The sequence below is a fragment of the Bubalus kerabau genome, chromosome 10 (genome assembly GCF_029407905.1).
Source record: "Bubalus kerabau isolate K-KA32 ecotype Philippines breed swamp buffalo chromosome 10, PCC_UOA_SB_1v2, whole genome shotgun sequence".
NCBI lineage: Eukaryota > Metazoa > Chordata > Mammalia > Artiodactyla > Bovidae > Bubalus > Bubalus kerabau.
This window is the reverse complement of record NC_073633.1, coordinates 42,712,967-42,740,020: the sequence shown is the minus strand read 5'-3', so window position 1 is coordinate 42,740,020 and position 27,054 is coordinate 42,712,967. Positions and strand designations below refer to the sequence as shown.

At 37.0% G+C, this 27,054-nt stretch overlaps 1 protein-coding gene across 7 annotated transcripts in view; it reads left to right on the top strand.

Moving 5' to 3' along the window:
• The window catches only part of ZNF106 (zinc finger protein 106), a 54,149-nt gene that overhangs the window by 17,289 nt on the left and 9,806 nt on the right, over positions 1-27,054 (top strand). For 5 of the 7 annotated variants that reach the window (XR_008699162.1, XM_055537478.1, XM_055537475.1 and 2 more), the window contains 12 exons: positions 6,125-6,322; positions 9,507-11,687; positions 12,722-13,355; positions 14,541-14,610; positions 15,945-16,099; positions 16,188-16,248; positions 16,722-17,060; positions 18,418-19,198; positions 19,552-19,607; positions 20,723-20,868; positions 22,909-23,043; positions 25,248-25,364. Coding sequence is in view for 6 of the 7 variants with exons in the window: in XM_055537478.1 (XP_055393453.1) it covers positions 6,125-6,322; positions 9,507-11,687; positions 12,722-13,355; positions 14,541-14,610; positions 15,945-16,099; positions 16,188-16,248; positions 16,722-17,060; positions 18,418-19,198; positions 19,552-19,607; positions 20,723-20,868; positions 22,909-23,043; positions 25,248-25,364 (4,873 nt within the window). In the remaining variant the exon portion in view is untranslated. Of the gene's footprint in view, positions 1-5,738; positions 6,067-6,124; positions 6,323-9,506; positions 11,688-12,721; positions 13,356-14,540; positions 14,611-15,944; positions 16,100-16,187; positions 16,249-16,721; positions 17,061-18,417; positions 19,199-19,551; positions 19,608-20,722; positions 20,869-22,908; positions 23,044-25,247; positions 25,365-27,054 lie in introns of those variants that run through there. The other 2 variants (XM_055537480.1, XM_055537479.1) reach the window with 2 other exon arrangements.

The window sequence follows — 27,054 nt, the reverse complement described above, 5'->3', positions numbered from 1 at the left end:
CCTGTTAGTTTATTTTATAGTAATGCTTCAAAAATGAATATTATCTTATGGCCTTGAACCGTCTTTTGGAATTAACAACGGGTACAATAGCTTTTTGTTTTGTTTCATTCAAAAAGGATAAATTGTTGTACATCTCAAATGTGTAGAATTCACAGCAACTTTGGCAAATAGATTTGACAAAGGTGGGTGGGAATGAGCTACTTCTGTCATTAGTAAGCTTTCTCATTCCTGCACACCAGCTTTGCAGCTAGGGCATTTCATATTATTGCCTAAGCAGCTTGCAAATTATCACATGCCATAAACCTTTACTGGTTGTTGGAATAGTCTGAGGAAGTCCAAAGTCTGCTAAATAGCACTGAATCTCATTAGTATAAATAAAATCCATGTATAAACCTGTATTTAAGAATGCTGTTTTGTGAATTAAAGCTTGAGATGTTTAAGGAAATTAAGACATTAAAGGTAATATGTATGTATATTCCATGTCTTTTTTCCAACTAAGTTTCCTTTTTTTGATGTTTTGAAAGTATGTGAATTTTAAGTTTGGAGACAGTATGGAACAGAGAAACTTTGGAAAACAAAAATATGAATTATACCTTAGTCCATGAATAATGGTTACAGACTGTGATCAAGATGCCAACCTAGGTCATTTGGAATTATCTGTATTTTAAGTAATATAGTTTTAGGTTGTATGGACAAATTAATATGTTATTGAACTTTCAGCATCTGTTGAAGAGGAATTTTTCTGTGGTCTCAGTCCCTTAGTGTGAAGTTTAGGTCTTCACAGCAGTGTAAAAGAGGTGTTCAGGCTTCTTGCCCTCTGAGATGGCCACACTCTGTGGAGTATGTTTCTCTCTAGCAATCTCTTCTTACCTATCAAAAAAAAAAAAAGATATTCACTCAGATTTAGTGTGGAGAACCCTTATAATATCTTGAACATATATGATCTTTAATTCATTATCATAGGAACCTATGAAATACAGTCAACCTTTGATTACCTATCTGTGGGTTGTCTTAATTATTTGATCCCATTTCCCATAGACTTCCTTCAGGAATTCACCTTTTTCTAGGCTACTCAGTGACCTGTATTGTGTTATGAAATGAAACAAAACAAATGAGGCCAGTAAGTCTAATCATTAGGAGAGAAGCCCATTTTTTTCTAAGAGGAATGCCTTGTTTTATTAAAAAATCACCAATCAGCTAATTAAAACATTTAAAACTTTTTGATAGCTTAAAATTCATGTTCATAGTCAATACAGAATCATAAAGAGTAAAGAAGGTAGAGGCCCTTTCACTCCCTCCCTGTCTTCCTACTCCAATCTTAGAGGAAAGTCAACAGTGGAGTGTATACCCTATCCAAACCTCTCTTCTGCGTGTAGACAGATTTATATCCATATGTTCACACTCATGTACACATGTTTTGATTTTGTTTTGTCTTATTAATAGAACTGAACTACATGCCATATACGTATTGTTCTGTAACTTGTTCCCCTCTCCTCCCACTTGTCTATTTAGTTGTGCCATGGAGATTTTGTCTACTGTTTACAGTTATTTGGAACATAGTCAAATAATAAAGAAATAAGCATTTGAAGCCTCTGAACTGACAATATTAATGTCAGCATTAGCACCCAAACTCATTTAGAGGAGGACACTTCGGTACTTAATTTACTCATATTTTAGATACGGTGCTATCAGGTTTGGAAACAGGTTTGGTATGGTTTTCTGACCAGTAACAAATTATAAGGGAGAAGGCAAGTAGGTAGCCAGGAAAAACAGCTGGCAAAGCTATAAAAAAACAACAGAATCTCAAACATCATTTACTGACTTGGGACATTTATTATCGTGACGAATAGTCATCACTATTTTGTACAAAAGGGACAAATAGTTATCAGTCATCTTTTTTCTTCCTGTCCTCAGTTTGTGATTATTTCCTCGGGATTTCATGTTTAAGAATTGGCTTTCTGATGTTATGCTATGCTATGCTAAGTCACTTCAGTCGTGTCCGACTCTGCGACCCCATAGACGGCAGCCCACCATGGGGTGCCATTGCCTTCTCCATTCTGATGTTAAGTATCACTTAATTTTTGGTTGTGATCTGATTAAGAAATGTAAAATGAAAGTTGCTGAGTCGTGTCTAACTCTTTGCAACCCCATGGACTATACAGTCCACAGAATTCTGGAATGGGGAGTCTTTCTCTTCTCCAGGGGATCTTCCCAAACCAGGGATCGAACCCAGGTCTCCTGCATTGCGGGCGGATTCTTTACCAGCTGAGCCGTACACAGAAATGTAAAGAGCATATTATTTACATTTTGAATGCTGACTAGCTGAGAAGTGAGTACCTTATTTGGTTCACAATTAGAGACATCTGGAACATTTCCCTGTTTTTTCCTAATGTACTTGTTCAGTTATATGGCCTGTAAGTAGTTTCTACAGATAGATACTATTAAAATGGCACAAACCTTAATTTATCAACCAGCTGTTGTGGTATAGATAGAGCAAGCTTAATAAAGAGGCGCTTATGGATAGAATATCTGAAGGCTTTGCCTTTCACATATGAGAGGAAATTGTGTGGTAACAGGATGTAGCTAATTTGGGCCCTCTGTTAAACACTCTGAGGAAAACTATTGCCTTTATTAGTCAGGAAGTACGGAGAAGGCAATGGCACCCCACTCCAGTACTCTTGCCTGGAAAATCCATGGACGGAGGAGCCTGGTAGGCTGCAGTCCATGGGGTCGCTAAGAGTTGAACACAACTGAGCGACTTCACTTTCACTTTTTACTTTCATGCACTGGAGAAGGAAATGGCAACCCACTCCAGTGTTCTTGCCTGGAGAATCCCAGGGACGGGGGAGCCTGGTGGGCTGCCGTCTCTGGGGTCACACAGAGTCGGACATGACTGAAGCGACTTAGCAGCAGCAGCAGTCAGGAAGTACATCAGTACTTTTTTCCCAACAATTACTTTATATATTATATGAAGTAGTATTTTAACTGTTTATTGATAAAGAATTGGAAAATAGCATTATTAAAATGGTATTTAATTTGCTATTAACTTTAAAGAGCATGTGATTTCCCAAACACCCTATTTGGAAGCACGAATACATATTGTAATTAATGTGCTTAACCTCAGACATAGACACATTGGAATTTTCACGAGATGTGGTCATTCTGTCCTATTCTTTCCCTGTATAAATGTAAATTCTTTCTTTTCTCTTTATGAAGTTTCTTGTAAAGTTTATCTTAAAAAAGGAAAAAATCCCCAGAAACTTGATTTCATTTGTAAGAAAAATGTTAGAGATTTCTGTGTTCTGATAAATCATTTTTAGTGTTAACTTTATGTTGGTCTTATTGCTATACACATCTGGGTAGGATCTTGAGGTATTTTTCTATCAAGTAGCTTCAGAGTTATGGTTAATACACTTTCTGGCAATGAAAGCAAAAATGTTTTAAATATCTGTGTTTGAGTATTTGATGCATATCTAACATATAATTGTGCTTTGGAAATTGCAAATTAGGTTTGTGGTTATGGATATTCATTTTTAAGAGTTAATTACTGTCTACATTCCTTAATAAGTTAAAAAGTCAGTGTGGTCTTCTAATTATGTCTTTTAAAGAAGGATTTTGATGGTTTGTACATATGAAAAATTCTCTGCGGGAATTCCTTGGCAGTGTAGTGGTTAGGACTCAGGGCTTCCACTGCAGGGGGCATGGGTTCCATCCCTGGTCAGGGAGCTAAGATCTTGCAAGCTGTAAGGCACAGCTCCCCCTGTTGCCTCCCCCCCCCCCAAAAAAAAACCCTCTGTATTTTCTTTTTTTTTTAACTCTGCATTTTAGAAGTAAGGGAAAAAATCAGGGTTTTTATTTAAGAATACCTTTTAGAAAGAAGTCCCTGGTACTGCAATACACAGTTTAGCGTCATATAAATTTTTAGGTGGGAAAGTGGACTAAAAACACATTCCAATTGTAGAGAGATTAAAGCCCAAAAGATTTTCTAACCAGAAAATTGAGTTGATCTGAGTTGTTATTATAGGGGAAATTATGTATTCTAAATTTGTTACAGTCTTCAGATTGTTCTGGGCTTCCCTGGTGGCTCAGAGGTTAAAGCATCTGCCTGGAATGCAGGAGACTCGGGTTCAATCCCTGGGTCGGGAAGATCCCCTGGAGAAGGAACTGGCAACCCACTCCAGTACTCTTGCCTGGAGAATCCCATGGAGAGAGGAGCCTGGTAGGCTCCAGTCCATGGGGTCGCAAAGAGTCGGACTCGACTGAGTGACGTGACTTCACTTCACTTCAGATTGTTCTGATACTGCCCTTTGGGGATAGATTTCTATTTATATATTCATTTTAAAGTTCGTTCTTTGTTGCTGTGAGAAAAGGCTTGCTTTTTGTTACAAGTTAATATTCATGAACTACCATAATCTTAGTTGCTTGAGAGATGAGTGTGGTAAACTGGAGAAAGTTGAGGTTTTTCTTTTTTTAAAGTATATAATTGTGGTAAGTACAGTGGAAAACTCGCTGAAAATAATATATTTAAGTTCCTGGAGAATTAGAAGGAATTAGTATATAGATATTCAGGGTAATTCGAGGAATCTGGTCAGGACTCATTAAAATGAATGTTAGCATCCTAGACTATTTTACATCCAGAGCATTTAAGTTACAAAGTCAAAAAAATAAAACAGAAGCTTACGAATTTTCTCCATTTTTCTGAGGTGTTTTTCATGATAGGTACAGAGTGAAAAAACAGTGTTTTTTTTGTTTTAACTTATTTGGCATAGTTTATTTATAATTTGTCACCATTAACCATATATTTAGTTTGTTGCCTGGAATTTAGTAGTTGTTCGATAAGTTGTTTTTTCTTTTTTTTTTAATGAATGTTCAGATGATCTGTGACAGAAACCATCTTCTAGTAAATGAGGGGCTTTATTTTGAGGGTCTCTCCTGGTTAGCTGAATTCTGCCCATGTATGGATGGATATGAGGGGAAAGATGAAGCAGAGTCGTGTGTGTGTGTCTATGTCTATCTTATTAAAGACAACACTTTTTTGTGTGTATGTGTTTGTGTATTTTTATAGAATGGCATAGGAAGGGCAAAAATATCACTAGTATTAACCCAAGACAAATGATACAGAGATAAGCCAATTTGGATTATTGAGTGGACATTACTGTCTGTTCATTACACATGTACCCATGGTGTTCTGATGTTTCTCATAGTGACTGCATGGATAGCTGAGCTGATTAAGGGACTCAAGAAGCTAAAAATGCAGTTAAATTATTCACCTACTACAGCTCTGGTCATTGATTCAAGACTTTGGCTTCTTAAACTGGCCACATATGAGATACATTATTAAGTATGTAAAGTAAAAGAAGAAAAACCCTGCTCAGTTATCTTTCTTAACTGAGAACCTGATTGTACATCTCTCTAAATGGTGTTCTTTTCTGAAACCTGAGAAAAACCATTTGCCTAGCACAGCTGTTAACTTCCTACAACTGAAATGCTTTCCATTCCCTTTAAAATAAACCCTTCTGAAGCAGAATGTGGATCACATGTATCATCGAGACCAAAAAAGTTTGCTGAGACTACTCCTATCATTTGTCCTGGAGTCCGGAATCTTCACATTCCAGGCAGAGCTCCAGCTGTTCCGATTTAGTTACTAGGCTGTGATTGGTTCTGCCTCCTACCCTTTTCCCCACCCCTTACTTTTCACTGGGAGAAAGCTTTTGAGCCAGAGATTAAATGTGAGCGCTGTCACCAGGATTTCTGAGTGCAGTTGGCATCATGGGTGTGCTCCAGAGCAACTTCTGTTTGCTCTGAGCCCCCTGCCCTGCCTCCCCTTTCACCACGTTTCCTCTGACAAGGTTTTAAGTACAGCAATTCAAGAAGATTTCTCCTAAGCTATATTATTCTGAAGTGTATTGCCTCTTGATTGCTGGAAAAGAATCTTTAATTCATTTCAAAAGTAACTTATGAACAAACTTATTAAAAGTGATGAAAGGAGCATTGAGATTGATTAGCACTAATTTTTCACTGTGCCAAAGTTTGCAGTGTCTTTCAGAGGAAACTATAACAGATCTGGTGAGTGTGCCATGCCAGTGGGGAGCATTGAATGTCCCTCATCTCCCTCTTTCCCTAGGGACAGTAGTCATGAGTGCCGAGTGTGCGGGGTTACAGAAGTGGGTCTTTCTGCATATGCAAAGCACATTTCTGGCCAGTTGCACAAAGATAATGTTGACGCCCAGGAAGGAGAAGATGATGGAAAGGAAGAAGAAGAGGAAGATTATTTTGACAAGGAACTAATTCAGTTAATAAAACAAAGGAAAGAACAAAGTCGGTGAGTAATAATTTGATATTTTTAAAAGCCTATGTGAAACAGTGTAGGAGAGAATACATTTTCCATTTCCATTCTTTTCAGCCGGTAGCATTCAGATTTATCTTTTTTAATTGATTTGCAGTGTTGTGCCACAGATTTACCTTAAAGTTTACCTTGAAGTTGCCATCGTAATCTTAAAAGGCAATGGAATGGTTGCTTGAACTACTGTATTAACTCCTTAAAAAAAAACAAACCTCAGTATTGACCCTATCTAAAAACTATCCATAGCTGTTACATATCTGAAATTTTTACCATGCTGATAACTATGTTTAGAATTGTTTGTATTAGTTCCAATTTGCGGAGGGGGTACCAATAAATTCATGTTCATGAATTTTCTAGTGGAAAGATATTAGTAAATAAGTTTCATTTGAATATATTATATAGCATTTCTTATTTCATTCCTTAGGAAAAAATTGTTTTGCCTAATGTGAATTAACATGGTGCTTCTACTAAGTTTGATTTATCCTTTTATTATTAATTTCTTCAGTAAATATTTCTTGAATAAATTTATGCTGTATATTGGACAGTGTCAGAATCATTTCAACAATATAAGTTTTATAGCTTGTACTAGATAGTTTCATACCTACAGCTATAATTTAGGTATTAGCCTTTTGTATTAACCTTACTGATTGGTGGTCTGAAAAGTTTAATGAAGCATAAAATTTCAGATATGAGTAAAAGATATAGAACCAGTTATGAAGTGGGGTGATTTTTTTAAGTTCTAGAACATGATAAAAAGCATTTCAGATTCCAAAAATTTTAAAGATCCTTCTTGAATACTAGTTATACCTGATCTGTATCTCATTTTCAGTTAGAATGCAGTTTGAATATAAAAAAGTAGTAGTTGTTATTCTGTATGCTAAAACCTTTTTGAACAGGTCTTTGAAAGGGACTTTCTTCGTTTTAAAATGTCCATAGCAGCATGATTCTTAAATTGCTTAGTTGTTTATCCTTCAAATGACATTCTCACTACTTTTATATAGCTGCAGTTTACTCTTGTTTTAGGGCGCTGGAGCCTCTAGGAGACTAACTTCTATTTTGGTTCTAACATTCTTGTGCCATTATTAGCTTATCTGTGTAAATGATTAAACATTAAGTCAGAGAGTAAAAGCTTCTCAGTAAATTAGACATTCATATTGCAGTCACTAGTCTTTGATTATTTTAATAAGCCTCTTTGGTGACGTATTTATAAAGTCATGTACTTATTTCTTCATGAGGTTTTTTTTCTTTTTTCCTTCATGAGGTTTTTAATTTAGATTATTCTTTTTGAGCTGTGGGTTTAGCTACATGCTATTGTCCCCCTGACCTAGCCAATTCATGATAATCTAGGAATTTTACTTTGTGACTGACTTATTGCCAAATTCTCGTTTCTGGATGATACTAGTAGACCTAGTCAGTGATCTCCTTGGATGTCAGAAGTTGCATTCAGCTTAGAAACAAAAAAAGCAAATTGGTTAATGGTGGTATAAAAATCTTCCAAGTGTCTGTAGGAACACTTGGGGACTTAGGATCTCCTGTTTAGCAGTAGTTGTAATTCATTATGTAAGTGGATGTTTGAACTTTAAGGTGAATTAGCTTTTATCCTAAAAGTGAAAAACAGAAGAATTCCAATTTATGTCCAAAATCTTAGAGACATTAGAAGCTATTAAAGTCAGTACTGAGTTTAAAATTTATGTCAGGTTCAGATTCAGAGGAGGGAACCCACTTGCAGAAACTGAGATTTTCATTCTATCAAGGTTTAGTGGTCAAGAGTACAGGCTCAAAACAGACTTATAGTTGCCAGTGGGGAGGGGGATAGGGGAGAGATGGATTGGGAGTTTGGGATTAGCAGATACAAAGTATTGCATATAGAACAGATAAAAAACAAAGTCCTACTCTATAGCATAGGAAACTATGCAGTCTCCTGTGTTAAACCATAATGGAAAAAATACAAAAAAGAATATATATATGTATGTATACATATATAACTCAATCACTTTGCTTTATAGTAGAAAATAACATTACAAATCAACTATACTTCAGTTTGAATGTGGGCTCTAGAGTTAGACTGCCAAAGTTCAAATTTCTGCCATAACACTAACTAGGTATCTTACTCTAGGCAAGTTATTTAACCTCTCTAATCCTCAGTTTCCATATCTAAAAGTAGAAATAATAATGCTTGCTGCAGAGTTGTGAAAATTAAATGAGATAATCTTTGTAGTGTTTAGCAATAAATGCCTTATGATTAGTAGGTACTCAGTAATTTTAGTTAATATTATTCAGTTTTTTGAGCACCTTACCACATGTGAAGCACTGAGTTAGGGAAAACATAGGTATTTTTTGAAGGAAAATGGTTTTATGCCGATTCCCATGATGTTTGCTTAAATATATTCACATTTCTGTGGGCTTCTTGTCTAACATGAATAGTTGAAACAGCTTAGCTTCTTTTAAAAACCTCTGGCTCATGAAACTGCTTATGGCATTTATCGTGGATGCTACTTGCTTGTTATGTGCTATTTTATTCCTGTTTGTGACCTTACTTATTTCCTTAGCTAGGTTATAAGCCCTTCAGAAATAGTATCTATGCATATAAGTTTTCTTTCACTACTAATAGTCATTGAATGTGTACTTGATAAAGTGTTTATTAATGAAAGTTATTATGCAGAGTAAAATCTTACCATTTAAAATAGGTTAAGAAACTGGGTTTTCAGAAAGAACCAACTATTGAAGAAATCATGGTATTAAGAACAACTGGATTTAAATTGTGTTAACTATGATAATTAACCATAGCTACAAAGTATACTTGCTCCTCTTTTCTAAAAGTTGTGTAATATAGAAATAATTGGACGATAGGAAAACAATCCTCAAATATGCTAAGAAAAACAGGAGCAGGAGAGGAAAGATAGTATAAATGTGTCAAGTTTTTAATATTTTGAGGTTGATAAATATATTAATTTTAAATCAATAAATTATGAAATATAAGTTTATCATGTAAAGATATGAAAACAATCACTATTTGAAATAAAAATAAGACTATTACATACTCTTAAGTTACATATTCTAAGTGACAGAGGAAGAAGGCAGAGGGCACGTTTGGTGGGTTATGCCTTTAAAGGAATCATGAGAACTCCTTTAAATCACTAATAAAAGACTGTTTTTCTTCTAGAAAAGATGAACCTTCCAATAGCAGCCAAGAAATAAACTCTGATGACAGGCGACCCCAATGGAGACGAGAAGACCGAATCCCTTACCAAGACAGAGAGAGCTACAGCCAGCCAGCATGGCATCATCGTGGACCTCCTCAGTGGGACAGGAAGTGGGAGAAAGATGGCTATAGTAACACTAGGAAAAACAGCTTCACACATTCTTCAAGGAATAATGGTGGATCAAGAGGATGTTCTGGGTGGCATAATGGTGGTGCAGGAGGTCCCTCACCTTGGTTTCACAACCATAGTAATTCTGGAGGTGGTTGGCATTCAAATAGTGGAACAGTAGATTGGAATCATAATGGTACAGGAAGGAATTCCAGTTGGCATTCTGAAGGAACAGGTGGCTTTTCCAGTTGGCATATGAACAGCAGTAACGGAAATTGGAAATCCAGTGCACGTGGTACAAATAGTTGGAATTACAGTGGCCCCGGAGACAAATTTCAACCGGGCAGAAACAGAAATTCTAACTGTCAAATGGAAGACATGAATATGCTATGGAATACGAAATCTAAGTCAAACAAATACAATCAAGACAGGTATAAGTGGCAGTGGCAAGAAAATGACAAAGTTGGTGCAGTTGCCACATACAGAGGTCCTTCTGAAGGATTTGCAAGTGGTAAGTTTCATTCAGAAGGCTTGCTTGACTTCAATTTTGAGCAGCTAGAAAGTCAAACCACTAAACAAACAGACACCTTCACTTCCAAAATTGGTGGGAAGAGTGGCAGTGTAGCAAGGGAAAAGCTCCATCGCTGGACTCCTTACCCTTCACAGAAGACTCTGGATTTACAATCAGGAATGAAAGAAGTCACTGGTAACAAGTCAGAAATGATAGATAAGCCTCTCTTTGATTTTAGCTTGATAACCACGGGAATAAAAGAGCCAGCAAATGATAAAACAAATAATTCTCAAAAACTGAAAACAAAAAAAGAAAAACATACTGAATCTCTTAAACACAAAACCTCTTCTGACTGCACTGCTTCTTATGAGGTAGTGAGAGAATGCCCCATTACAGAAAAACCTGAACAAGAGCCTAATTTAAATAAGACGCCATCATTAAAATCCCCATTCCTTCCAACTCCAGGCAGTAAATCAGTTCCTCAAAAGCAAGATTCAAAGAATCCCTCAAAAAACACCAAAATTAATTCTTTTTTCTCTGGGGAACACTCAAATCCTTTGGCTAAACACACTGTGGAAGATAATCAGAGTTCTTGCATATCCAAAATGCGAAGTTCAGGTCCTCATGTTTTAAAAGGAAATAATAAAAGTTCACTTGGAACTCAAAGGGATTCTGATGAAAATTTAAGTGATACATTACAGAAAGCCAAAGATGTGCTGCAGTGTCATGAGACATTGCAAAATCCACTTAGCACTTCTAAAAGGACCAGGAATTATGCAAAAGCAAGTAGAAATGTAGAAGAGTCTGAAAAAGGATCTTTGAAGATTGAATTTCAAGTACAGGCATTAGAAGATGAAAGTGATGGAGAGATATCTGACACAGAAAAGCATGAGACAAAAATCGAAACCCTGGGTTCTACAACTACAGAAGTTTTATCCTGCAGTACTCCTGCTGCTGATGAGAAAAGGGGGGATGACCAAAACCTGGAAACATCTAGAAAACCATCCACTTCCCCATGTAACTCAGCAGTTCACCAAAAAGAAACTGAGTTACAAATGACATCTGTAGCCAGCCCACAGTCTGGTTTACTGCTAGATTTGAAAACCTCTCTAGAAGATGCACAGGTTGATGACCCTGTTAAATCTCATGAATCTTATGAAACTGAAGGCTTTGAGAGTACTAGCTTGGATGCCGAGCTTCAGAAAAGTGATATAGGTCAACCCTCAGGCCCCCTCCTGCCTGAACTAAGCAAGCTTGGCTTTCCTGCCTCACTCCAGAGAGATCTAACCCGGCACATTAGCTTGAAGAGCAAAACTGGAGCACACCTTCCTGAGCCAAACCTCAATAGCGCTCGCCGCATCCGCAATATCAGTGGTCATCGAAAGAGTGAGACAGAGAAGGAATCTGGGCTCAAGCCAACCCTTCGACAGATTCTAAATGCATCTCGAAGAAATGTCAACTGGGAACAGGTCATTCAGCAAGTAACCAAGAAAAAGCAAGAGCTAGGCAAAGGCTTACCCAGGTGTGTGCCTCTTTTCAGTATCCATTTCCTTTTTTCTTTTAAACTTACCCTTTGGCTGTGGTCAAGAGAATTCTACTTGTTGAGTTTAATTAAATGTTTGCAAAAAAAAAAAATCTGTTGTAGATGTCTGGTTTAAATATCCAAGAGTGACTGCTACTCTATAACAAGTGGAATAAAGTGTTTCCTAGCAGGGAATTCAGGTTACAAAGAAACACACCTACTTCTGAGAAATGAAGTGGGGAAAATACCATTAGAAATCCATCACTTTGGTGATAGGAGCCATAAAGTGACAGCATGACAAAGATGTCTATCTGTAGCCCTGTATTTAACTATAGATCTTAATGAGTGATGCAACTTTTAGATACAACTTCTCATTACCTTTTCCTTAGAACGAATAGATGGTTATCTCTCTGTATCTGCTGTGGACATTGTATTTGTGATCACAAAATACATTCTCCTGAGTACTTGCATTAATAGTTTGGCTGTTCACCTTACTTTAAGGCACTAAGCTTTTCTGAATGGGAAAGCAGTGTTCAACATAGGTTTGCTACTTGCAAATCATCCTGCTGTGTTTTAATTATATAGCCCTCCAGGCTTAAATTTCCATCCTTGTTGTGTAACATATTTATTGTACCTTCTTTTCTTTTCCCATAACTTGTGAGTATCATTGAAATTATGACTTAGCATGGTGTCTGTTGCTTGTAAACGCTTGATGAACACTTTTGTTTGTTTGCTCTTAAAAATTACATACTTACTGTTGATTTAGAGCTCCATATTAAATAAAACCTTCAGTTTTTATTCCTTCCCTTTGTATATAGCTATATACAAATATCTAATTCACTGCTTGTTACATTACAATACTTAGAGTTAACTTACTTTATGTTTAGAATTACTAGACTATAAGCTCCTTGAGGGCAGAAGCCATCTATTAACATTTGCAATCTCAGTGCCTAGCAGAGTTTGGCACATTAAGTGGTGCCCCCACTCCCAGCTGTGTCTGATTTATGAAATTTTTTTTTTCTTTCTTTCTTGAGGTTTGGCATAGAAATGGTGCCTCTGGTTCAAAATGAGCAAGAGGTCTTGGATCTGGATGGTGAACCTGATCTGTCTGATCTAGAAGGATTCCAGTGGGAAGGTGTTTCCATTCCTTCATCCCCTGGGTTGGCAAGGAAGCGAAGCCTTTCAGAGAGCAGTGTGATCATGGACAGGGCTCCGTCTGTGTATAGCTTCTTCAGTGAGGAAGGCACAGGCAAAGAAAATGAGCCCCAGCAGATTTTTTCACCTAATAATTCATTCAGATCCGCACAGAGTCAAAAACCAACCATGAGCCTTAAGCAGGAAGTGACACCTCTGGCTGCCTCCCTAAGAACAGATGAAAGAACTGAAAATGTTGCTACTCGAAGACGACATAGCGCGCAATTATCTCCTGACTGTACAATACCTTTGATGCATTTGACAAAAGAGCTGCACAGCCAGGAGAGCTCTACACTACTTTCAGAGAATCATAATGCCCAGGAAAGTAATGGAGAAGGAAACTCTTTATCATCAAATGCATCCTCAGCCCTTGCAAACTCCAGTTTGGCAGATGCAGCCACAGACAGCAGCTGTACCTCTGGTGCTGAACAGAATGATGGCCAGAATGTTAGAAAGAAACGAAGAGCCACTGGAGTGAGTATGATTCCTGTGTGTTTTGTAGAACATTTCATGTAGTGACTTGGCTATGATAAGAAAAACGTAATGTTTTTCTTGGGTACCTGGGCCTGTGTTTTGCCCTACTCAGGAATAGAAGATTTCTGAGGCTCTTACTTTCATATTTTTGTCCTACTGGTTTCTTTCACTGAGTAGCTCTACTAAGTTAGATGTAATTGAATAGGAATGTACAGTACTGGGAAAATATGAAGTCATCTCTAAAACTAGTCTCTAAGCCAATGATTCTTTGAATCACCTGACCAAGGAATGAGCCACATCTTCAGCTGTAACTTTATCTGTTTTCATGATGCATTCTGTACTGCTATTGAAGAATGGTTCTCTAGTGTTGTATTTGCTTGTTGGACCCAGAACTATTAGGCTTAATAAGGTAGTTTTAATACTATGAGAGTACATCTATATGAGCATAGTCTTAGTCTCTGTTACTTTGTCTTTTATACTTAAGTTGCCTAGCCTGGTCTTTTTAGAATCCATTACTTCACTGACACTTCTCTTTTCGCACTTCTGATGGTTAATATTGCTTAAGCCTTTCAGGAACCCTTTCTGAAAAGAAAGAGTTGCTGATGGTAGTATAGACTGGAATCTGACGCTCAGAAAATGGACTGTTTCCTTTAATATTGAGACAGTATTACAAACTAGTTAAAGGCATGGGTTGTAGACCTGGGTTTAAATTCCATCTCTGCCCTGTTGAACTAGATGTTGTAGCAGATAGTATTGGATGAGACATTGATTGTCTGATGGCATAGCTGATGTCTTGGGTCTTATCTCACAGACTGTTAAGCTTTTTGTTGTAAAGATTTTCTTGATGAATTCTAAAGTAGAAACTATGAAATCAGATATATTTTACTAGCTTTTACCAAGGTGAAGTGCTTTGCCCAAGCCCTTGGGCTTTACTACCTTTAGGATGCTAGGGAGGTACTTGACCTTGATTTTGTGTGTGTATATATATATATATATATATTTTGTCAGATACATTCAGTCAACTAATATTTGAGCTCATATCGTGTATATGCAACTCCTAACTATCCTGATGGTAGCAATCATGAATAATAATGTATGACTGACTTAGAATTGATTCTTTTTCCCCCTCCTGGATAATGGCCTTTGCAGATTTAATATTCCTTTTTTTTTTTTTTGTCTCCTTAGGATGGATCTTCTCCTGAACTGCCAAGTCTTGAGAGAAAAAATAAAAGAAGGAAAATTAAAGGAAAGAAAGGTATAGTATAGAATATTCTGGCAAAAAGAAACTGTTCTTGCATCACTTCAGCCTTTTACAACTTGATATACAAGTGTAGCTTATCAGAGAACACCCATTTATTAATTTATGATATTTTTGTTGCCTTGCTTAAGGGCATAGAAAAAGTTTGATTTTCTCCTATATCCAGTTGGAGCTATAAAAGAAATATGTCATACCACCTAAAGCAGAAAGCTGAAATTAATATATATCATGGACAAATTGAGTTCAGTATAAAACCAGAAAGTCTCAGAAACAAGACATTTAGTAGAAGTTTTTATCCCTCTTGGTCATTTATAGCCATTTCACTCACTTTCTGAGGAATCTTGGTTGCTTTTCTCATGTGAATTAAGGAGAGAAGTTATTTGTGGGGCTCCCTGACTGATAGGCTTCTATGACTCTTGCCTTTCACTGATTCTCATACCATTTCAGTATAAGATCTAGTGCAAGAAGTGACTGGATGAACTTTGGGTGGCTGGATGGGATAAGGTAGGAGTCAAAGACGATACCAGTTTCTAGCTGGAGCAGTTGATGGCTTTATTTATAGCGCTAGAAAACTTTATGAGAGTTAGAGGTTGAGGGTAGAAGAAGATGGGAGTTCCCTTTTGGATCCCTTGAGTTAAAGGACTTTAGAGACACCTTAGTAGAAGTATCCGGTTGGTAGTTAGATATGTGGGTCTGGAATTTAGGGGAGTTGTCTTGGCATATTGCATGGGAAAGAGACAGATATAAAGATGACAAACAAATACATGTAGTCGGACATTTTATTTCAAAGCTATATTTTCTTCAGGAAAATATATATTATTTTATATTAAATATAAATATTTTTATTTATTTAAAATTTTTATATTAAAGAACTTTAATATATTAAGGTTTTAATTTTATATTAAAGAGAACTATTTTAAAGTAACTAACAGACTAGAAAAATAGGAATCCAGAAGAGAGTGCAAGCAGTTTAGGTTTGGGGCCCAATCTAAGCCAAAGCCTTGATTGAAGAGGATAGTAGATAAAGGAAGATGGAAAGTGAAACGGACAGGAGTTGATTTCCCCAGAGGTTTTGCTTGGAAGCATCACTGTGGAAGATGGTAATTTGGTAAGATGGTACCATGTTGGTGGTACACTTGAAACCATGAGGCTTGGTCTGTAGCTCTGATAGCATGACTTGACTACGTGATTTGTAAAAAATTTGATGAGTCTTCTTCCAGTGACCTAGTGGGGAGAAAATAAAGGCCTATCCTAGATAATTGATGCAGTTCCCTGGATTATTAAAGAGACGTCTCCAATATTAAACTAAGCCTTATGGTTTCTTTTGACAGAACGTTCTCAGGTTGACCAGCTGCTGAATATTTCTTTACGAGAGGAAGAACTAAGCAAATCATTGCAGTGCATGGATAACAATCTTCTACAAGCTCGTGCAGCACTTCAGACAGCTTATGTTGAAGTTCAAAGGCTACTTATGCTTAAGCAGCAGGTAACAGCAGATGGAATGTTTAATGAAAAAGGATCATCTTAAAGTTGAATTTTAAAATGCTTAACAAAATTCTTTATATATTTTTTAGATAACTATGGAAATGAGTGCCCTGAGGACCCATAGAATACAGATTCTACAGGGATTACAAGGTATTCAGAGATTGATTGGACTGTCTGTAACTTGTTACTTTTTTATTTTCTCTAGAGGGGAATTAAAGTAGTTATGAAAAAGTTAATATGATTATTCTTATGTCTCCTTGATGTTATCCTTCTGTAGAAAGGCCTGTAAGACTGTATGTCCCCAAAATGCTTAGCAATAGAAATAATGTTATAGAAAGAGTCTTGGGTTAGGCATCCCAAGACTGGGGTACAAATTTGACTCTTCTGTTAGTACCAGTATCACTTTGGAGAAGTCAGTTAAAATCTGAAAAATTAGAATATTAATGCCTGCCTGTCTGTATCCTCATTGGTTGTACATATAGCTTACATAATAATCTATTTTAAAGAATTATGAACATCTTTAAAATTGTCTTGTAATCTTTAGAAATACAAGTTGGCTCAGTAATGAGTGGCTTTTCAGATAACATTTTTGCATTTGTATGTGTGTACGTTTCCCATTCTAGAAACATATGAACCTTCTGAACATCCAGACCAGGTTCCCTCTAGCCTTACACGAGAACAGAAGAATGTTAGATCTCAAACATCTACTGATGGCACACTTCTGCCTAGTCCTTTTTTCCCGAATTTCCTGGAACCTCCATCTTCCCACGTGTCTCCATCACCCACTGGAACCCCTCTCCAAGCAATCACATCTTCTTTCCAAGTTCATGGCAGTGTTCCTGCTCCAGACTCATCAGTTCAGATTAAACAAGAACCCATGTCTCCTGAACAAGAAGAGACTGTCAATGCCGTATCACAAGGCTCTGCTTGCAGTGTGTCCAAGGAATTATTGCAAGCTAATAGTATGTAAACTTTTCTCTGTGTTAAGGGCAACCCTATAGTGGGTCTAGGGCAATTTTATATTAGTGATGTGACATCATACTTGTCCATTAAAACTAAAGTTATAACAGGACTTCCCTGGTGATACATTGGCTAAGACTTCACACTCCCATACAGGGGGCCTCAGGAACTAGATCCCACGTGCAACAAGTAAAGATTCTGCATCTGCAACTAAAAGAATCCTGCATGCCGCAATGAAGATAGAAGATCCTGTGTGCCGCAACTAAGACCCCACACAGCCAAATAAATGAATAAATAAATAAATATTTTTTTTAAAAGTTACTATAGTTTTTCTTTAAGTCTTCTTATTTAGGAGCATTATTTAAATATTGGTAACTCTTCCTAATTTTCTCTAATACAGGATTGCTAAATTGACTTTGGATTAGCATGTAACAAGTTCATTTATTAGGATTGGTGCAGAATTATCTGTTTTTCATGAGATAAATGGCATTGAAGTTGTTCAGTCAGTTTTCTAGATAAGATTCCTCTTCTGGATTTCTTATTACTTAACTGTTTTTATCATTTCAAGTACAGACTAAGGTTAATACAGACCTGAGGAACTGGTGGCCATGATGAAAAGCAGAGGGCTCTGGTGTTTGAAATCATCTAACAGGAACTTGGGGGTTTTGACAAATAGCCAGGGATTCTACTGTCTTTATAAAATAATCCTTATCTGGTTACCATATGAGAATAACTTCTAAGTTGTTTAAAATCTTATCTGAAGTTTGTATAACCACAGTGGTGCTGTATTGAAAATTAAGAAACAAATTGATATTGTGTGGTATTCTTTTTTTTTTTTTTTTTTAACAAAAAGAAAGTCTGAAGAATCATCCTAAATTTTGCTATCTGTTGCAGCACTAATCATTGATATGTACATCAAATATATGTTATCTTCCATATTGAATTTTGTTACTTTTATATGGATAGTATTTAGTATGTATTTTTTTAATGTGGTGACACTTTTTTCAAAAATAGCTTTTATTAGATTTCCTTTTCTGACTGCAAAAGTAATTCATATTCATTGTTTCAAACAAGAAAGAGAAAAGATCAATAGAAACAATCTCTGCCCATAAAAGGAGCTTTTCTAGGATATAAGACATGCACATTATTTGAGATTAATACAAGGCAAAGTGTATAAATACTGTACTAGAAATACATGTAGGTTATGGGACGCTGAGCAGTGAGATAACTAAACCATGACTGTTAAAGTTGTTAACGTATCATCAAAGTGTCATATTATTTGATAGAATTGTAGTTTATCACTACACATAGCAGGCACAAAGACAATGGAATAATTTTTTTTTTTCCTTCTCAATTCAGGAGAGATCAGTGACAGTTGTCCAGTTTATCCAGTTACCACTGCAGCATTGTCCTTATCAGGACTAACAGAGAGATTCCATGAGCCTAGCCAAGAACTGAAGTTGTCTGTGGAGCAAGGAATTACCAGAAACAGAGGGAACAATCCCTCTTCCCAATCAGCTGGTCTTCCTAGCATAGATAAAGAAAGTGAAGAGCCAAACAAAGGCAACAGTGGGTCTGAAGCCTGTACCAGTTCTTTTCCAAGATTATCCTTTGCTTCAGAAACCCCTTTAGAGAAAGAGCCCCACTCTCCAGCTGACCAGCCAGAACAACAGGCAGAGTCCACTCTGACATCAGCTGAAGCTAGGGGGAACAAGAAAAAGAAGAAACTTAGGAAGAAGAAAACTCTGCGGGCTGCCCATGTTCCTGAGAACAGTGACACTGAACAGGATGTATTTACTGCTAAACCTGTAAGGAAAGTAAAAACTGGAAAGTCTGCTAAAGGGGGGAAAGTGACAACCTCCACCTGGGAAGATAGCAGAACTGGCCCAGAACAAGAAAGTGTCAGAGATGAACCAGATAGTGACTCGTCTCTTGAAGTCCTAGAACTTCCTAATCCTCAGTTAGAAGTGGTAGCCATTGATTCTTCTGAATCTGGAGAAGAGAAACCAGATAGCCCATCTAAAAAGGATATTTGGAACTCCACAGAGCAAAATTCATTAGAAACTTCTCGCTCTGGTTGTGACGAAGTTAGCTCTACCAGTGAGATTGGCACTCGCTATAAAGATGGCATCCCTGTAAGGTAAGGATACTATGTTGGTCCAATCAGAGCAGCTTTCACCATTCTTTCATTAGAAAACAGAACTTTTTGTTCCAAATCAGAATTTTTTTAGAGTCACATTTATAGAAAATCAGTGGGGATGGATGACGGATATGGATATCTCCTTAGCAATGGAGCGTTTCCGCTTTCTCAGTTGTGTTGTAAATATTTACTGTTTTTTCCTTTCATATAAAAATTTCACATGCAGAAACTGATCTTGTATCGTTGCTATTTTGTCCATTGTTTAGAATAATTTTTTGAGTCAGGAAAATACAAGTTTTCCTACCTGTCCTGTTCACACAGATGCTAAGAAGACTTTTGCTATTATTTTGTAGTGTGGCAGAAACTCAGACTGTGATCTCCTCCATAAAAGGATCAAAGAACTCTTCAGGTATTTGGTGGTTCAGTTTTATTTAAATGAATTACAGGAGGGACTTCCCTGGTGGTCCAGTGATTGAGAGTCAGCCTTCCAATACAGGGGATGTGGGTTGGATCTCTGGTCTGGGGACTTGGATCCCACACATCTTGGGCCAACTAAGCCCATGACCCACAGCTGTTAATCACTATAGAGTCCATGCACTCTGGAATACATATGTAAATAAATAAATCTTAACATATTTTTTTTAAATGACTGAATTGATAAATTAATCACAGGAAAAAAGCTTTGTAAGTATTAAAGCCAGGCTTTAAATCTACTTAAATATGCTTATAGAATAGGGGATGGGGACTGGGCTTATTACCAAGAGGATGGAATGCTTTGACCAGTAGTTACTGGTATCCCTGAATCCTCAAATCCTGGCATTTCAGTTTCTTACTCACATCTCTAATCTGGTTCTCTCGTGTGTTCAGCTAATTAGAATAGTTGGCCTTCTGTGTCTTCAGTTGTGCATCTATGGATTCAACTAATCACAGATTGTGTAATGGGCATTTATTGAAAAAAGAAAAAATTGTGTGTAAGTGGACCTGCACAATTCAAAGCATGTTGTTCAAGGGTCAGCTGTAAACGGGAGGATGTGTATAAGTTATATGTAAATACTGTGCCATTTTATATAAGGGACTTGAGCATCTGTGGATTTCGGTACATGTTGGGTGGAGGAATCCTGAAACCAATCCCCCTTGGTTACCAAGGGACAACTGTCTTAGGGTTTTGTTGGCTCTGGGGCGTGGGGGGTGGTGGGCTTTGCTCTGAGAAGGAATTACTTTAAAAATAATGCCTTAATAAAATAACTGGCAGCAGAAGAGACTGGATGTGGAAAGATATTTAGTGCCTTAAAGGGTATCATTCAAAGACTCACTATGTAAGTAGTTTTTTCCCTAAGAGAAAGGCCTTCCCTACTTTTTCTTAATATGAAATCTTCATAATGAAGATCACTAATGAGAATGTGGTGTTTTGCTAGGCGAACCAGGTTCTTAGGCGAATCCAGGCACCACTTTTTCATAATGTTTTAAATTTCTTAGTATCTTTTGAGATATAAGCCGACACATTTCTGAAACATTGCTTTCTAGAAATATCTTCAGAGCCAGGAGATGACGATGAGCCCACAGAAGGGAGCTTTGAGGGGCACCAAGCTGCAGTGAATGCAATTCAGATATTTGGGAATTTACTGTATACCTGTTCAGCAGATAAAACTGTCCGAGCTTATAATCTCGTGGTAAGTTAATACATCAGTTTGAATGTTTTTGCTTCTTTACAGGTTTTAGAAACTCCCAACTTGCTCTCTTTTAAACACGCGTCTGTTTGCTTTCCAGAGATGGAGTAGGCTTTAGACTAACTTCAGATACAGTTGATCTAGTGACTCAGAGGGGTCACCAGAGACTTAAATTCTTTCTTTCTCTCCTTTCTATTTTCTCTGGTATCAGCTCTTCCTAAAGCAGGTTCTCCTGCTCACAGATGTCAATAGCTACAAGAGTTTCTTTTCCCTCCCACCGCCAAAAAAAGGGTCATGTGCTTTCCTCCCTAAACAGTCACTTGGCAAAAGGAGATGGAATTATAACAGTAGGCTAGGGACAGTCAGGTCCCAGCCCTGGAGTGGATGCTGAGGTGTGTCACCTAGTTGCTACATAATAGAGAAGGGATAGAATGAACATTGGGGAAGCGTCAGAGGAGGCATTTTCCCTGAGAGTTGATGAATTGTGCAGGTTATTAAGAAGAGCAGCAGTCTTTCATTACCCCACACTTAATCTGATGCTCCTAACTCTTAATTTTCTTATAGTGGACTTTTGAGTTTTGAGTCTGGTATTTGTGCTTCCCTGGTGGTTTGTGGTAAAGAATTCGCCTGCCAATGCAAGAGATACAAGAGACATAGGTTTGATCCCTGGGTCAGGAAGATCTCCTGGAGTAGGAAATGACAACCCACTCTAATATTCTTGCCTGGAAAATTCTTTGGACAGAGGAGCCTGGCGGGCTACTGTCCATGGGGTTGCAAAAGAGTTGGACACGACTGAGAGCACACAGGATATCAGTTCAGTTCAGTCGCTCAGTTGTGTCCAGTTCTTTGCGACCCCATGGACTGAAGCACACCAGGCTTCCCTGTCCGTCACCAATTCCTGGAGCTTGCTCAAACTCATGTCCATTGAGTTGGTGATGCCATCCAACCATCTCATCCTTAGTCGTCCCCCTCTCCTGCCTTCAATCTTTCCCAGCATCAGGGGCTTTTCAAATGAGTCAGTTCTTCGCTTCAGGCGGCCAAAGGATTGGAGTTTCAGCTTCAGCATCAGTCCTTCTAATGAATATTCAGGACTGATTTCCTTTAGGATGGATTGGTTGGATCTCCTTGCTGTCCAAGGGACTCTAAAGAGTTCTCCGACACCGCAGTTCAAAAGCATAAGTTCTTCAGTACTCATCTTTCTTTATGGTCCACGTCTCACATCCATACTTGAGTACTAGAAAAACATATGTCAAACTAATTCTGTTTATCAATAATGATAGCCAAGAAACTTTAGGAACACTATGTTGTCTGAACAAATACAGTGAAAGTATATGAAATTGATGGAAGTTTTTGAAAGTCAAAAGATTAGACGATGGACTGAGAAAATGTGTTTACTATAGGCAACAGGTATATAGGGTCCTTTAGCCTAATAATGTATGAAGGGCAACAGAGATGACTGAAGGAAGAAAGCAGTGGTACTAGGAGGTATGAGTGTAAGATTTGGGGAATTGGCTCTAACTCTAAATTGTAAGGTACATATAGGTATGTATGTACATTGTAGATATATATAACAGTATGTGCACAGAGATAACAGGGTGTTGCATTATGAAACCACACCTGGGACACTAGGACCTGTGATGGCATGTCTTTGAATATTGTGAAGCTTTCTCTACGTACTAATCAAATGCAGCAACTTATCTGGGTAATTAGCTATAGTTTGAATTTGCTTGCACTTTAGTCCATATGCTAGAGAGACTTGGCCTAGCATTAATTAAAATTCTGATCTATCTTATAGCAAATTGCCCTAAGCAATTTTTGGTATGGCTCAGTTAACATATAAGTTGCAGGTACCACTGTTCACTGGGCATTCAGTGAATAGGTACTTACTGAACACCTTTTGATACCATATACTAGGTACTATTCTAGACTCTGGGGACACAAACATGAACTGTATGTTTTAGCTTTTTTTTTTTTTTTTAAGGAAATATATTATCTTATCCATCTATATCCACAAGTCATGATCTAAACTGTGCTTGACTTTAGAGTCGAAAGTGCATTGGTGTCTTTGAGGGCCATACCTCCAAAGTGAACTGCCTCCTGGTTACTCAGACCTCTGGGAAGAATGCTGCCCTTTACACTGGTTCCAGTGATCATACCATTCGCTGCTATAGTGTTAAGGTAAGTGGGTCCAGAGAAATCAAAAGTGATGATACTGAAGCACTTTGACTATATTTACTGTGTAGAGTGGAGACAGTGAGACAGATGCTTCATTCTGTTAACCTTCTTGCTTTTAAATCTGTTTTAGTACACTTATAACCTTTGGTAGAAATGAGGCTTAGGTCTAAACCATGTTTTCTGTCTCTCTCCACATATCTTTTCACTTGCTACTGTTAATAATATACCTCTTTTGATCTTTCCAACAAATATTCCTCTTGATTTTTATTTTCATGTCATATGTCAAAATTAATATTAGGTAGAAAAAGAAATGTTAAGTTTTTAAACTTAAAGATTACAAGTAGATCTCTCCTCTTGAGAAAGAATTTTCTAAATGAATTATAAGAAATGAGAAAATTGTTTGCATTAAAATATACATATATATACACAATTGCATAATATTTAAAATATAAAAATAAGTGAGCATGAAAAAAATATATACATATATTCTTAACTTTAAAAGAATTATTTAAGACAAAAGTTATAATACCACATAATTTGGTTTTTAATGTATATAGATGGTATATGTGAGATTAACAGGAACACAGGAAAGGGAGAGGCTAGAACTATGCTGGTACAAGGTTCTTATATTTTGTTGAGGATAAGTCAATATTAATTTGAACTAGATTGTTACAGTTTAAAGAGGTAATCTCTAGAAGGCTGATTCAAAACTTCAGTGTGCATCAGATGGACCTAGAGAGCTTGTTAAAACACATGTTACTAGATCCCTCTCCCAGAGTTTCTGATTCAGTAGGGTTGGGATAGAGCCCAAGAATTTATTTTTCAAACATGTGATACTGATGCTGCTGGTCTAGGGGTCACACGCTGAGAACAGCTGCCCTAAAGCAATCACTAAAAGAATAATGCAAAGAAAGATAGCTTAAAAATTTAATAGAGGAATTAAAATGGCATACTAAAAAAACTGTTTAATACAAAACAAGGCAGAAATGGGGAAAAAGTAATAAAAATGAGACAAATAGAAAGCAAATTGGAGTCTAAATCTAACCATATTTAATATCATGTTAAATGTGAATTAACACCCAAATTGAAAAGGAGATTAGATAAAGAACAAACATCAAAATCTATGCTGTCTACAAAACACTTTTAAATTCAAAGACACAGGTAGGCTGAAATAAAAGAATGGGGGAAAATGTACTTTTTTTTTTTGCAAATAGTAACAAAAAGAGCTAGAGTAGTTATATTACTATCAGGCAAATAGACTTTAAGACAAAGAATACTACTGAGACAAGGTAGCTTTTTATAACCATAAAAGGGTCAGTATAGAAGACATTCAAGATAGGAAGATAGAACAGTGATCTATCTTATCAGAGAATAACAGCATCAAAATATGTAAAGAAATATTGATGGGATTACAGGGAGAAATGGAGAAATCCATCCATAAATCTTTTTTTATTATTTTAGTCTCTTAGTATCATTCAACAGCATTCAATCTTGAGTACTTACTATGTAATTGGCCCTGTTCTAGGTAATTAGATTTTATCAATAAAACCCAGTTCTGGGAATTCATGGAAATCATTTTATGAACATCAGCTCAAACTGTGTTTGTATAACCTGTATATGCATCAGAATTATGAAGGAAATTTTTTAAAAAACATATTCTAGGGCCTACTGAGTTAGAATCTCAGGGTTTAGGGGTGAAACTTGGTGTTCTATATATTTTGAAAACTTTTTGGGTAATTATAGACCAGCTAGCCTGAAACTGGTTTAAAGGAGGCATTTGGGAGCTGTTGAAATAGAGAATCAGTTGCAGGAAAGCGCATAGTACTTGATTAATGCAATTATCAGATAATACAACTATAATCTTTATTTTCCTTTTTAGACAAAGAGTGCAGCTTTTTCTTTGGCTACTTAATTTAAGAGGCTAAAACCCAGTTCATAGTGCCCTTTGAAGAATTTCTGCATTCCAAGTTAGAAACATAGGTAACATTATTAGAAGTTACATTTGTTTACTGTGTTACCTATAGCTTGAGTTTTTTTGGCCACAAATTTCAAAGCAGAAAACAGTCTAAGATACTTTTCTACAAAATAGAGGATGCAACATTTTCTTCCTCATAAAAAATAATTTCACACTCTGTTTCACAGAGGGTTGTTTTCATACCTTATTTGCTTTTAACCTCTACTGATCAAGTGTTGTGTGCTTTTATCAGACTCGACACTGTGTGGAGCAGTTACAGCTGGAAGACCGGGTTCTCTGTCTCCACAGTAGGTGGCGAATTCTCTATGCAGGACTGGCAAATGGCACTGTGGTCACCTTCAACATAAAGGTTAGTGGTAGGGGAGAAAAGGCTGAACTCCCATGCCACTTAGAAGTGGGGTGTGTGAGGGAAGAAGTCAAAGACAAGGCCATTTTCCTGTTTTTGTGTGTGTAAAGAGAAAGCAGCAGAATTAGCCACTGCTCAAAAACTTACCTTCTGTTGTAAGTGAAACAAGATGCATTCTGTCTGCTCAGGCCCAAGTGTGCCAGGACCAAAGTGTAACTGTACTAAATTAAACCAAGCCTAATGATTTGGGGCCAAATAATGAGTCATGGGTTAAACTAGTTTGTCTCATTTTAAGAATGACACCATTAAAAGTGAGCTTAAATTCCTTTGAGTATGACAGTGATGTTGTTTAGAACTGATTTAGGGTGTCATGAAAGTAGCCTGTTCTGTAAACTGAACTAAGTCAAAGATTGCCTTCATGCCCTTGGGCCTCATCCTTTCTTGGCCCAAATATAAATCCATTTGTTGAGCAAACCTTTACTGAGCCACTGTTATGTGGTAGGTCTCAGGATAAGGCTTAGGAAACAAATGCAGGCCAATTCTTGATGGCTCTGTGTGCTTTGTTAATGTAGTTGAACTTGTAAGCTTTAAAGCATGAGAGACATGATCCAATTGGTATTTTAGAAAAAGTCACTTTGGTGTTGAACAGATTGGAAAATACTGATAGTAGAAGCTTGAAGACCATTGGCTTTGTTACAGCAGCTGACATCTAAACTAAAGTGAAGAGAATACATAAAAAATGTAATCAGAGGTAGAAGTGATAGGTTTGGTTACTAATTAGTTGTGGCATTTTATCCCAAGGCCATCTGGTCACCTTATAACAGTGTATTAGAAGTTTGCTGTATTGTGCCTAATTAGAATATCATATGTTTAGTTAGTATTTACTGTCTCTCCTTCTACCAGCTATCTGGAACTACGTACAAGAAATGCAATAAAATATGCTATGGTTTCTGCCTTTAAAAAGCTTAGAATCAAGTTAGAAGAAACTAGCCCATAAATAATCAAATATCAAGTTATTTGGTTCACAGAAGACAAAATAGATTTTAAATGTTTTAAAGGCTAAAACTTGAATTACCAGTTCTATTTTGTGAGGTTAATGTAATCAAAGGTAAATGAAGTTAGGAGCCAGATTTTTGGGGCAAAATGATGACAAATTCAAATGGGAATGATCTTTATTTTTTGTTTTTTTGAAATGGTCTTTAAATGGTTGAAAAGCCCCAGCAAAGATGGACTTTGAGACAGAGATTTGAGAGTGTTTACAGAGGTGTGAATTTTGAATCCTTGTTACGGCTAGACCTTTTTTCTGTTTCGCCCACATTTCTGAAATGCAGTGCTTTGATGATGCGGCTCATCAAAAAGCCAGGGCTGTTGACCTTGGCCTGTCTACCTTTGGGCCCTGAATGCCTTTCTTCTATCTCCCCAGCATTTTAAGATGGTTGAGATTAAGGTTCCCAGCTGCTGCTCTTGCCGAGTCTCTGGGAGTTTTGTCTTATACTTGCACCTAAAATACCTTTTTAGAGTTTTGGGAAAGTAGGAAACTATGAACAAGATTGGTTTGGGAGTAAGGAAAGCAAGTCTAAAATCTGAAGTAAAGGAATGTTTATCCACATCCACATTCAGAATGTGACCATGCTGTGCTGACTGACATAAAGGTTCCTATAGTTTAACTTAATGTTATGAGAGAGAAACATAG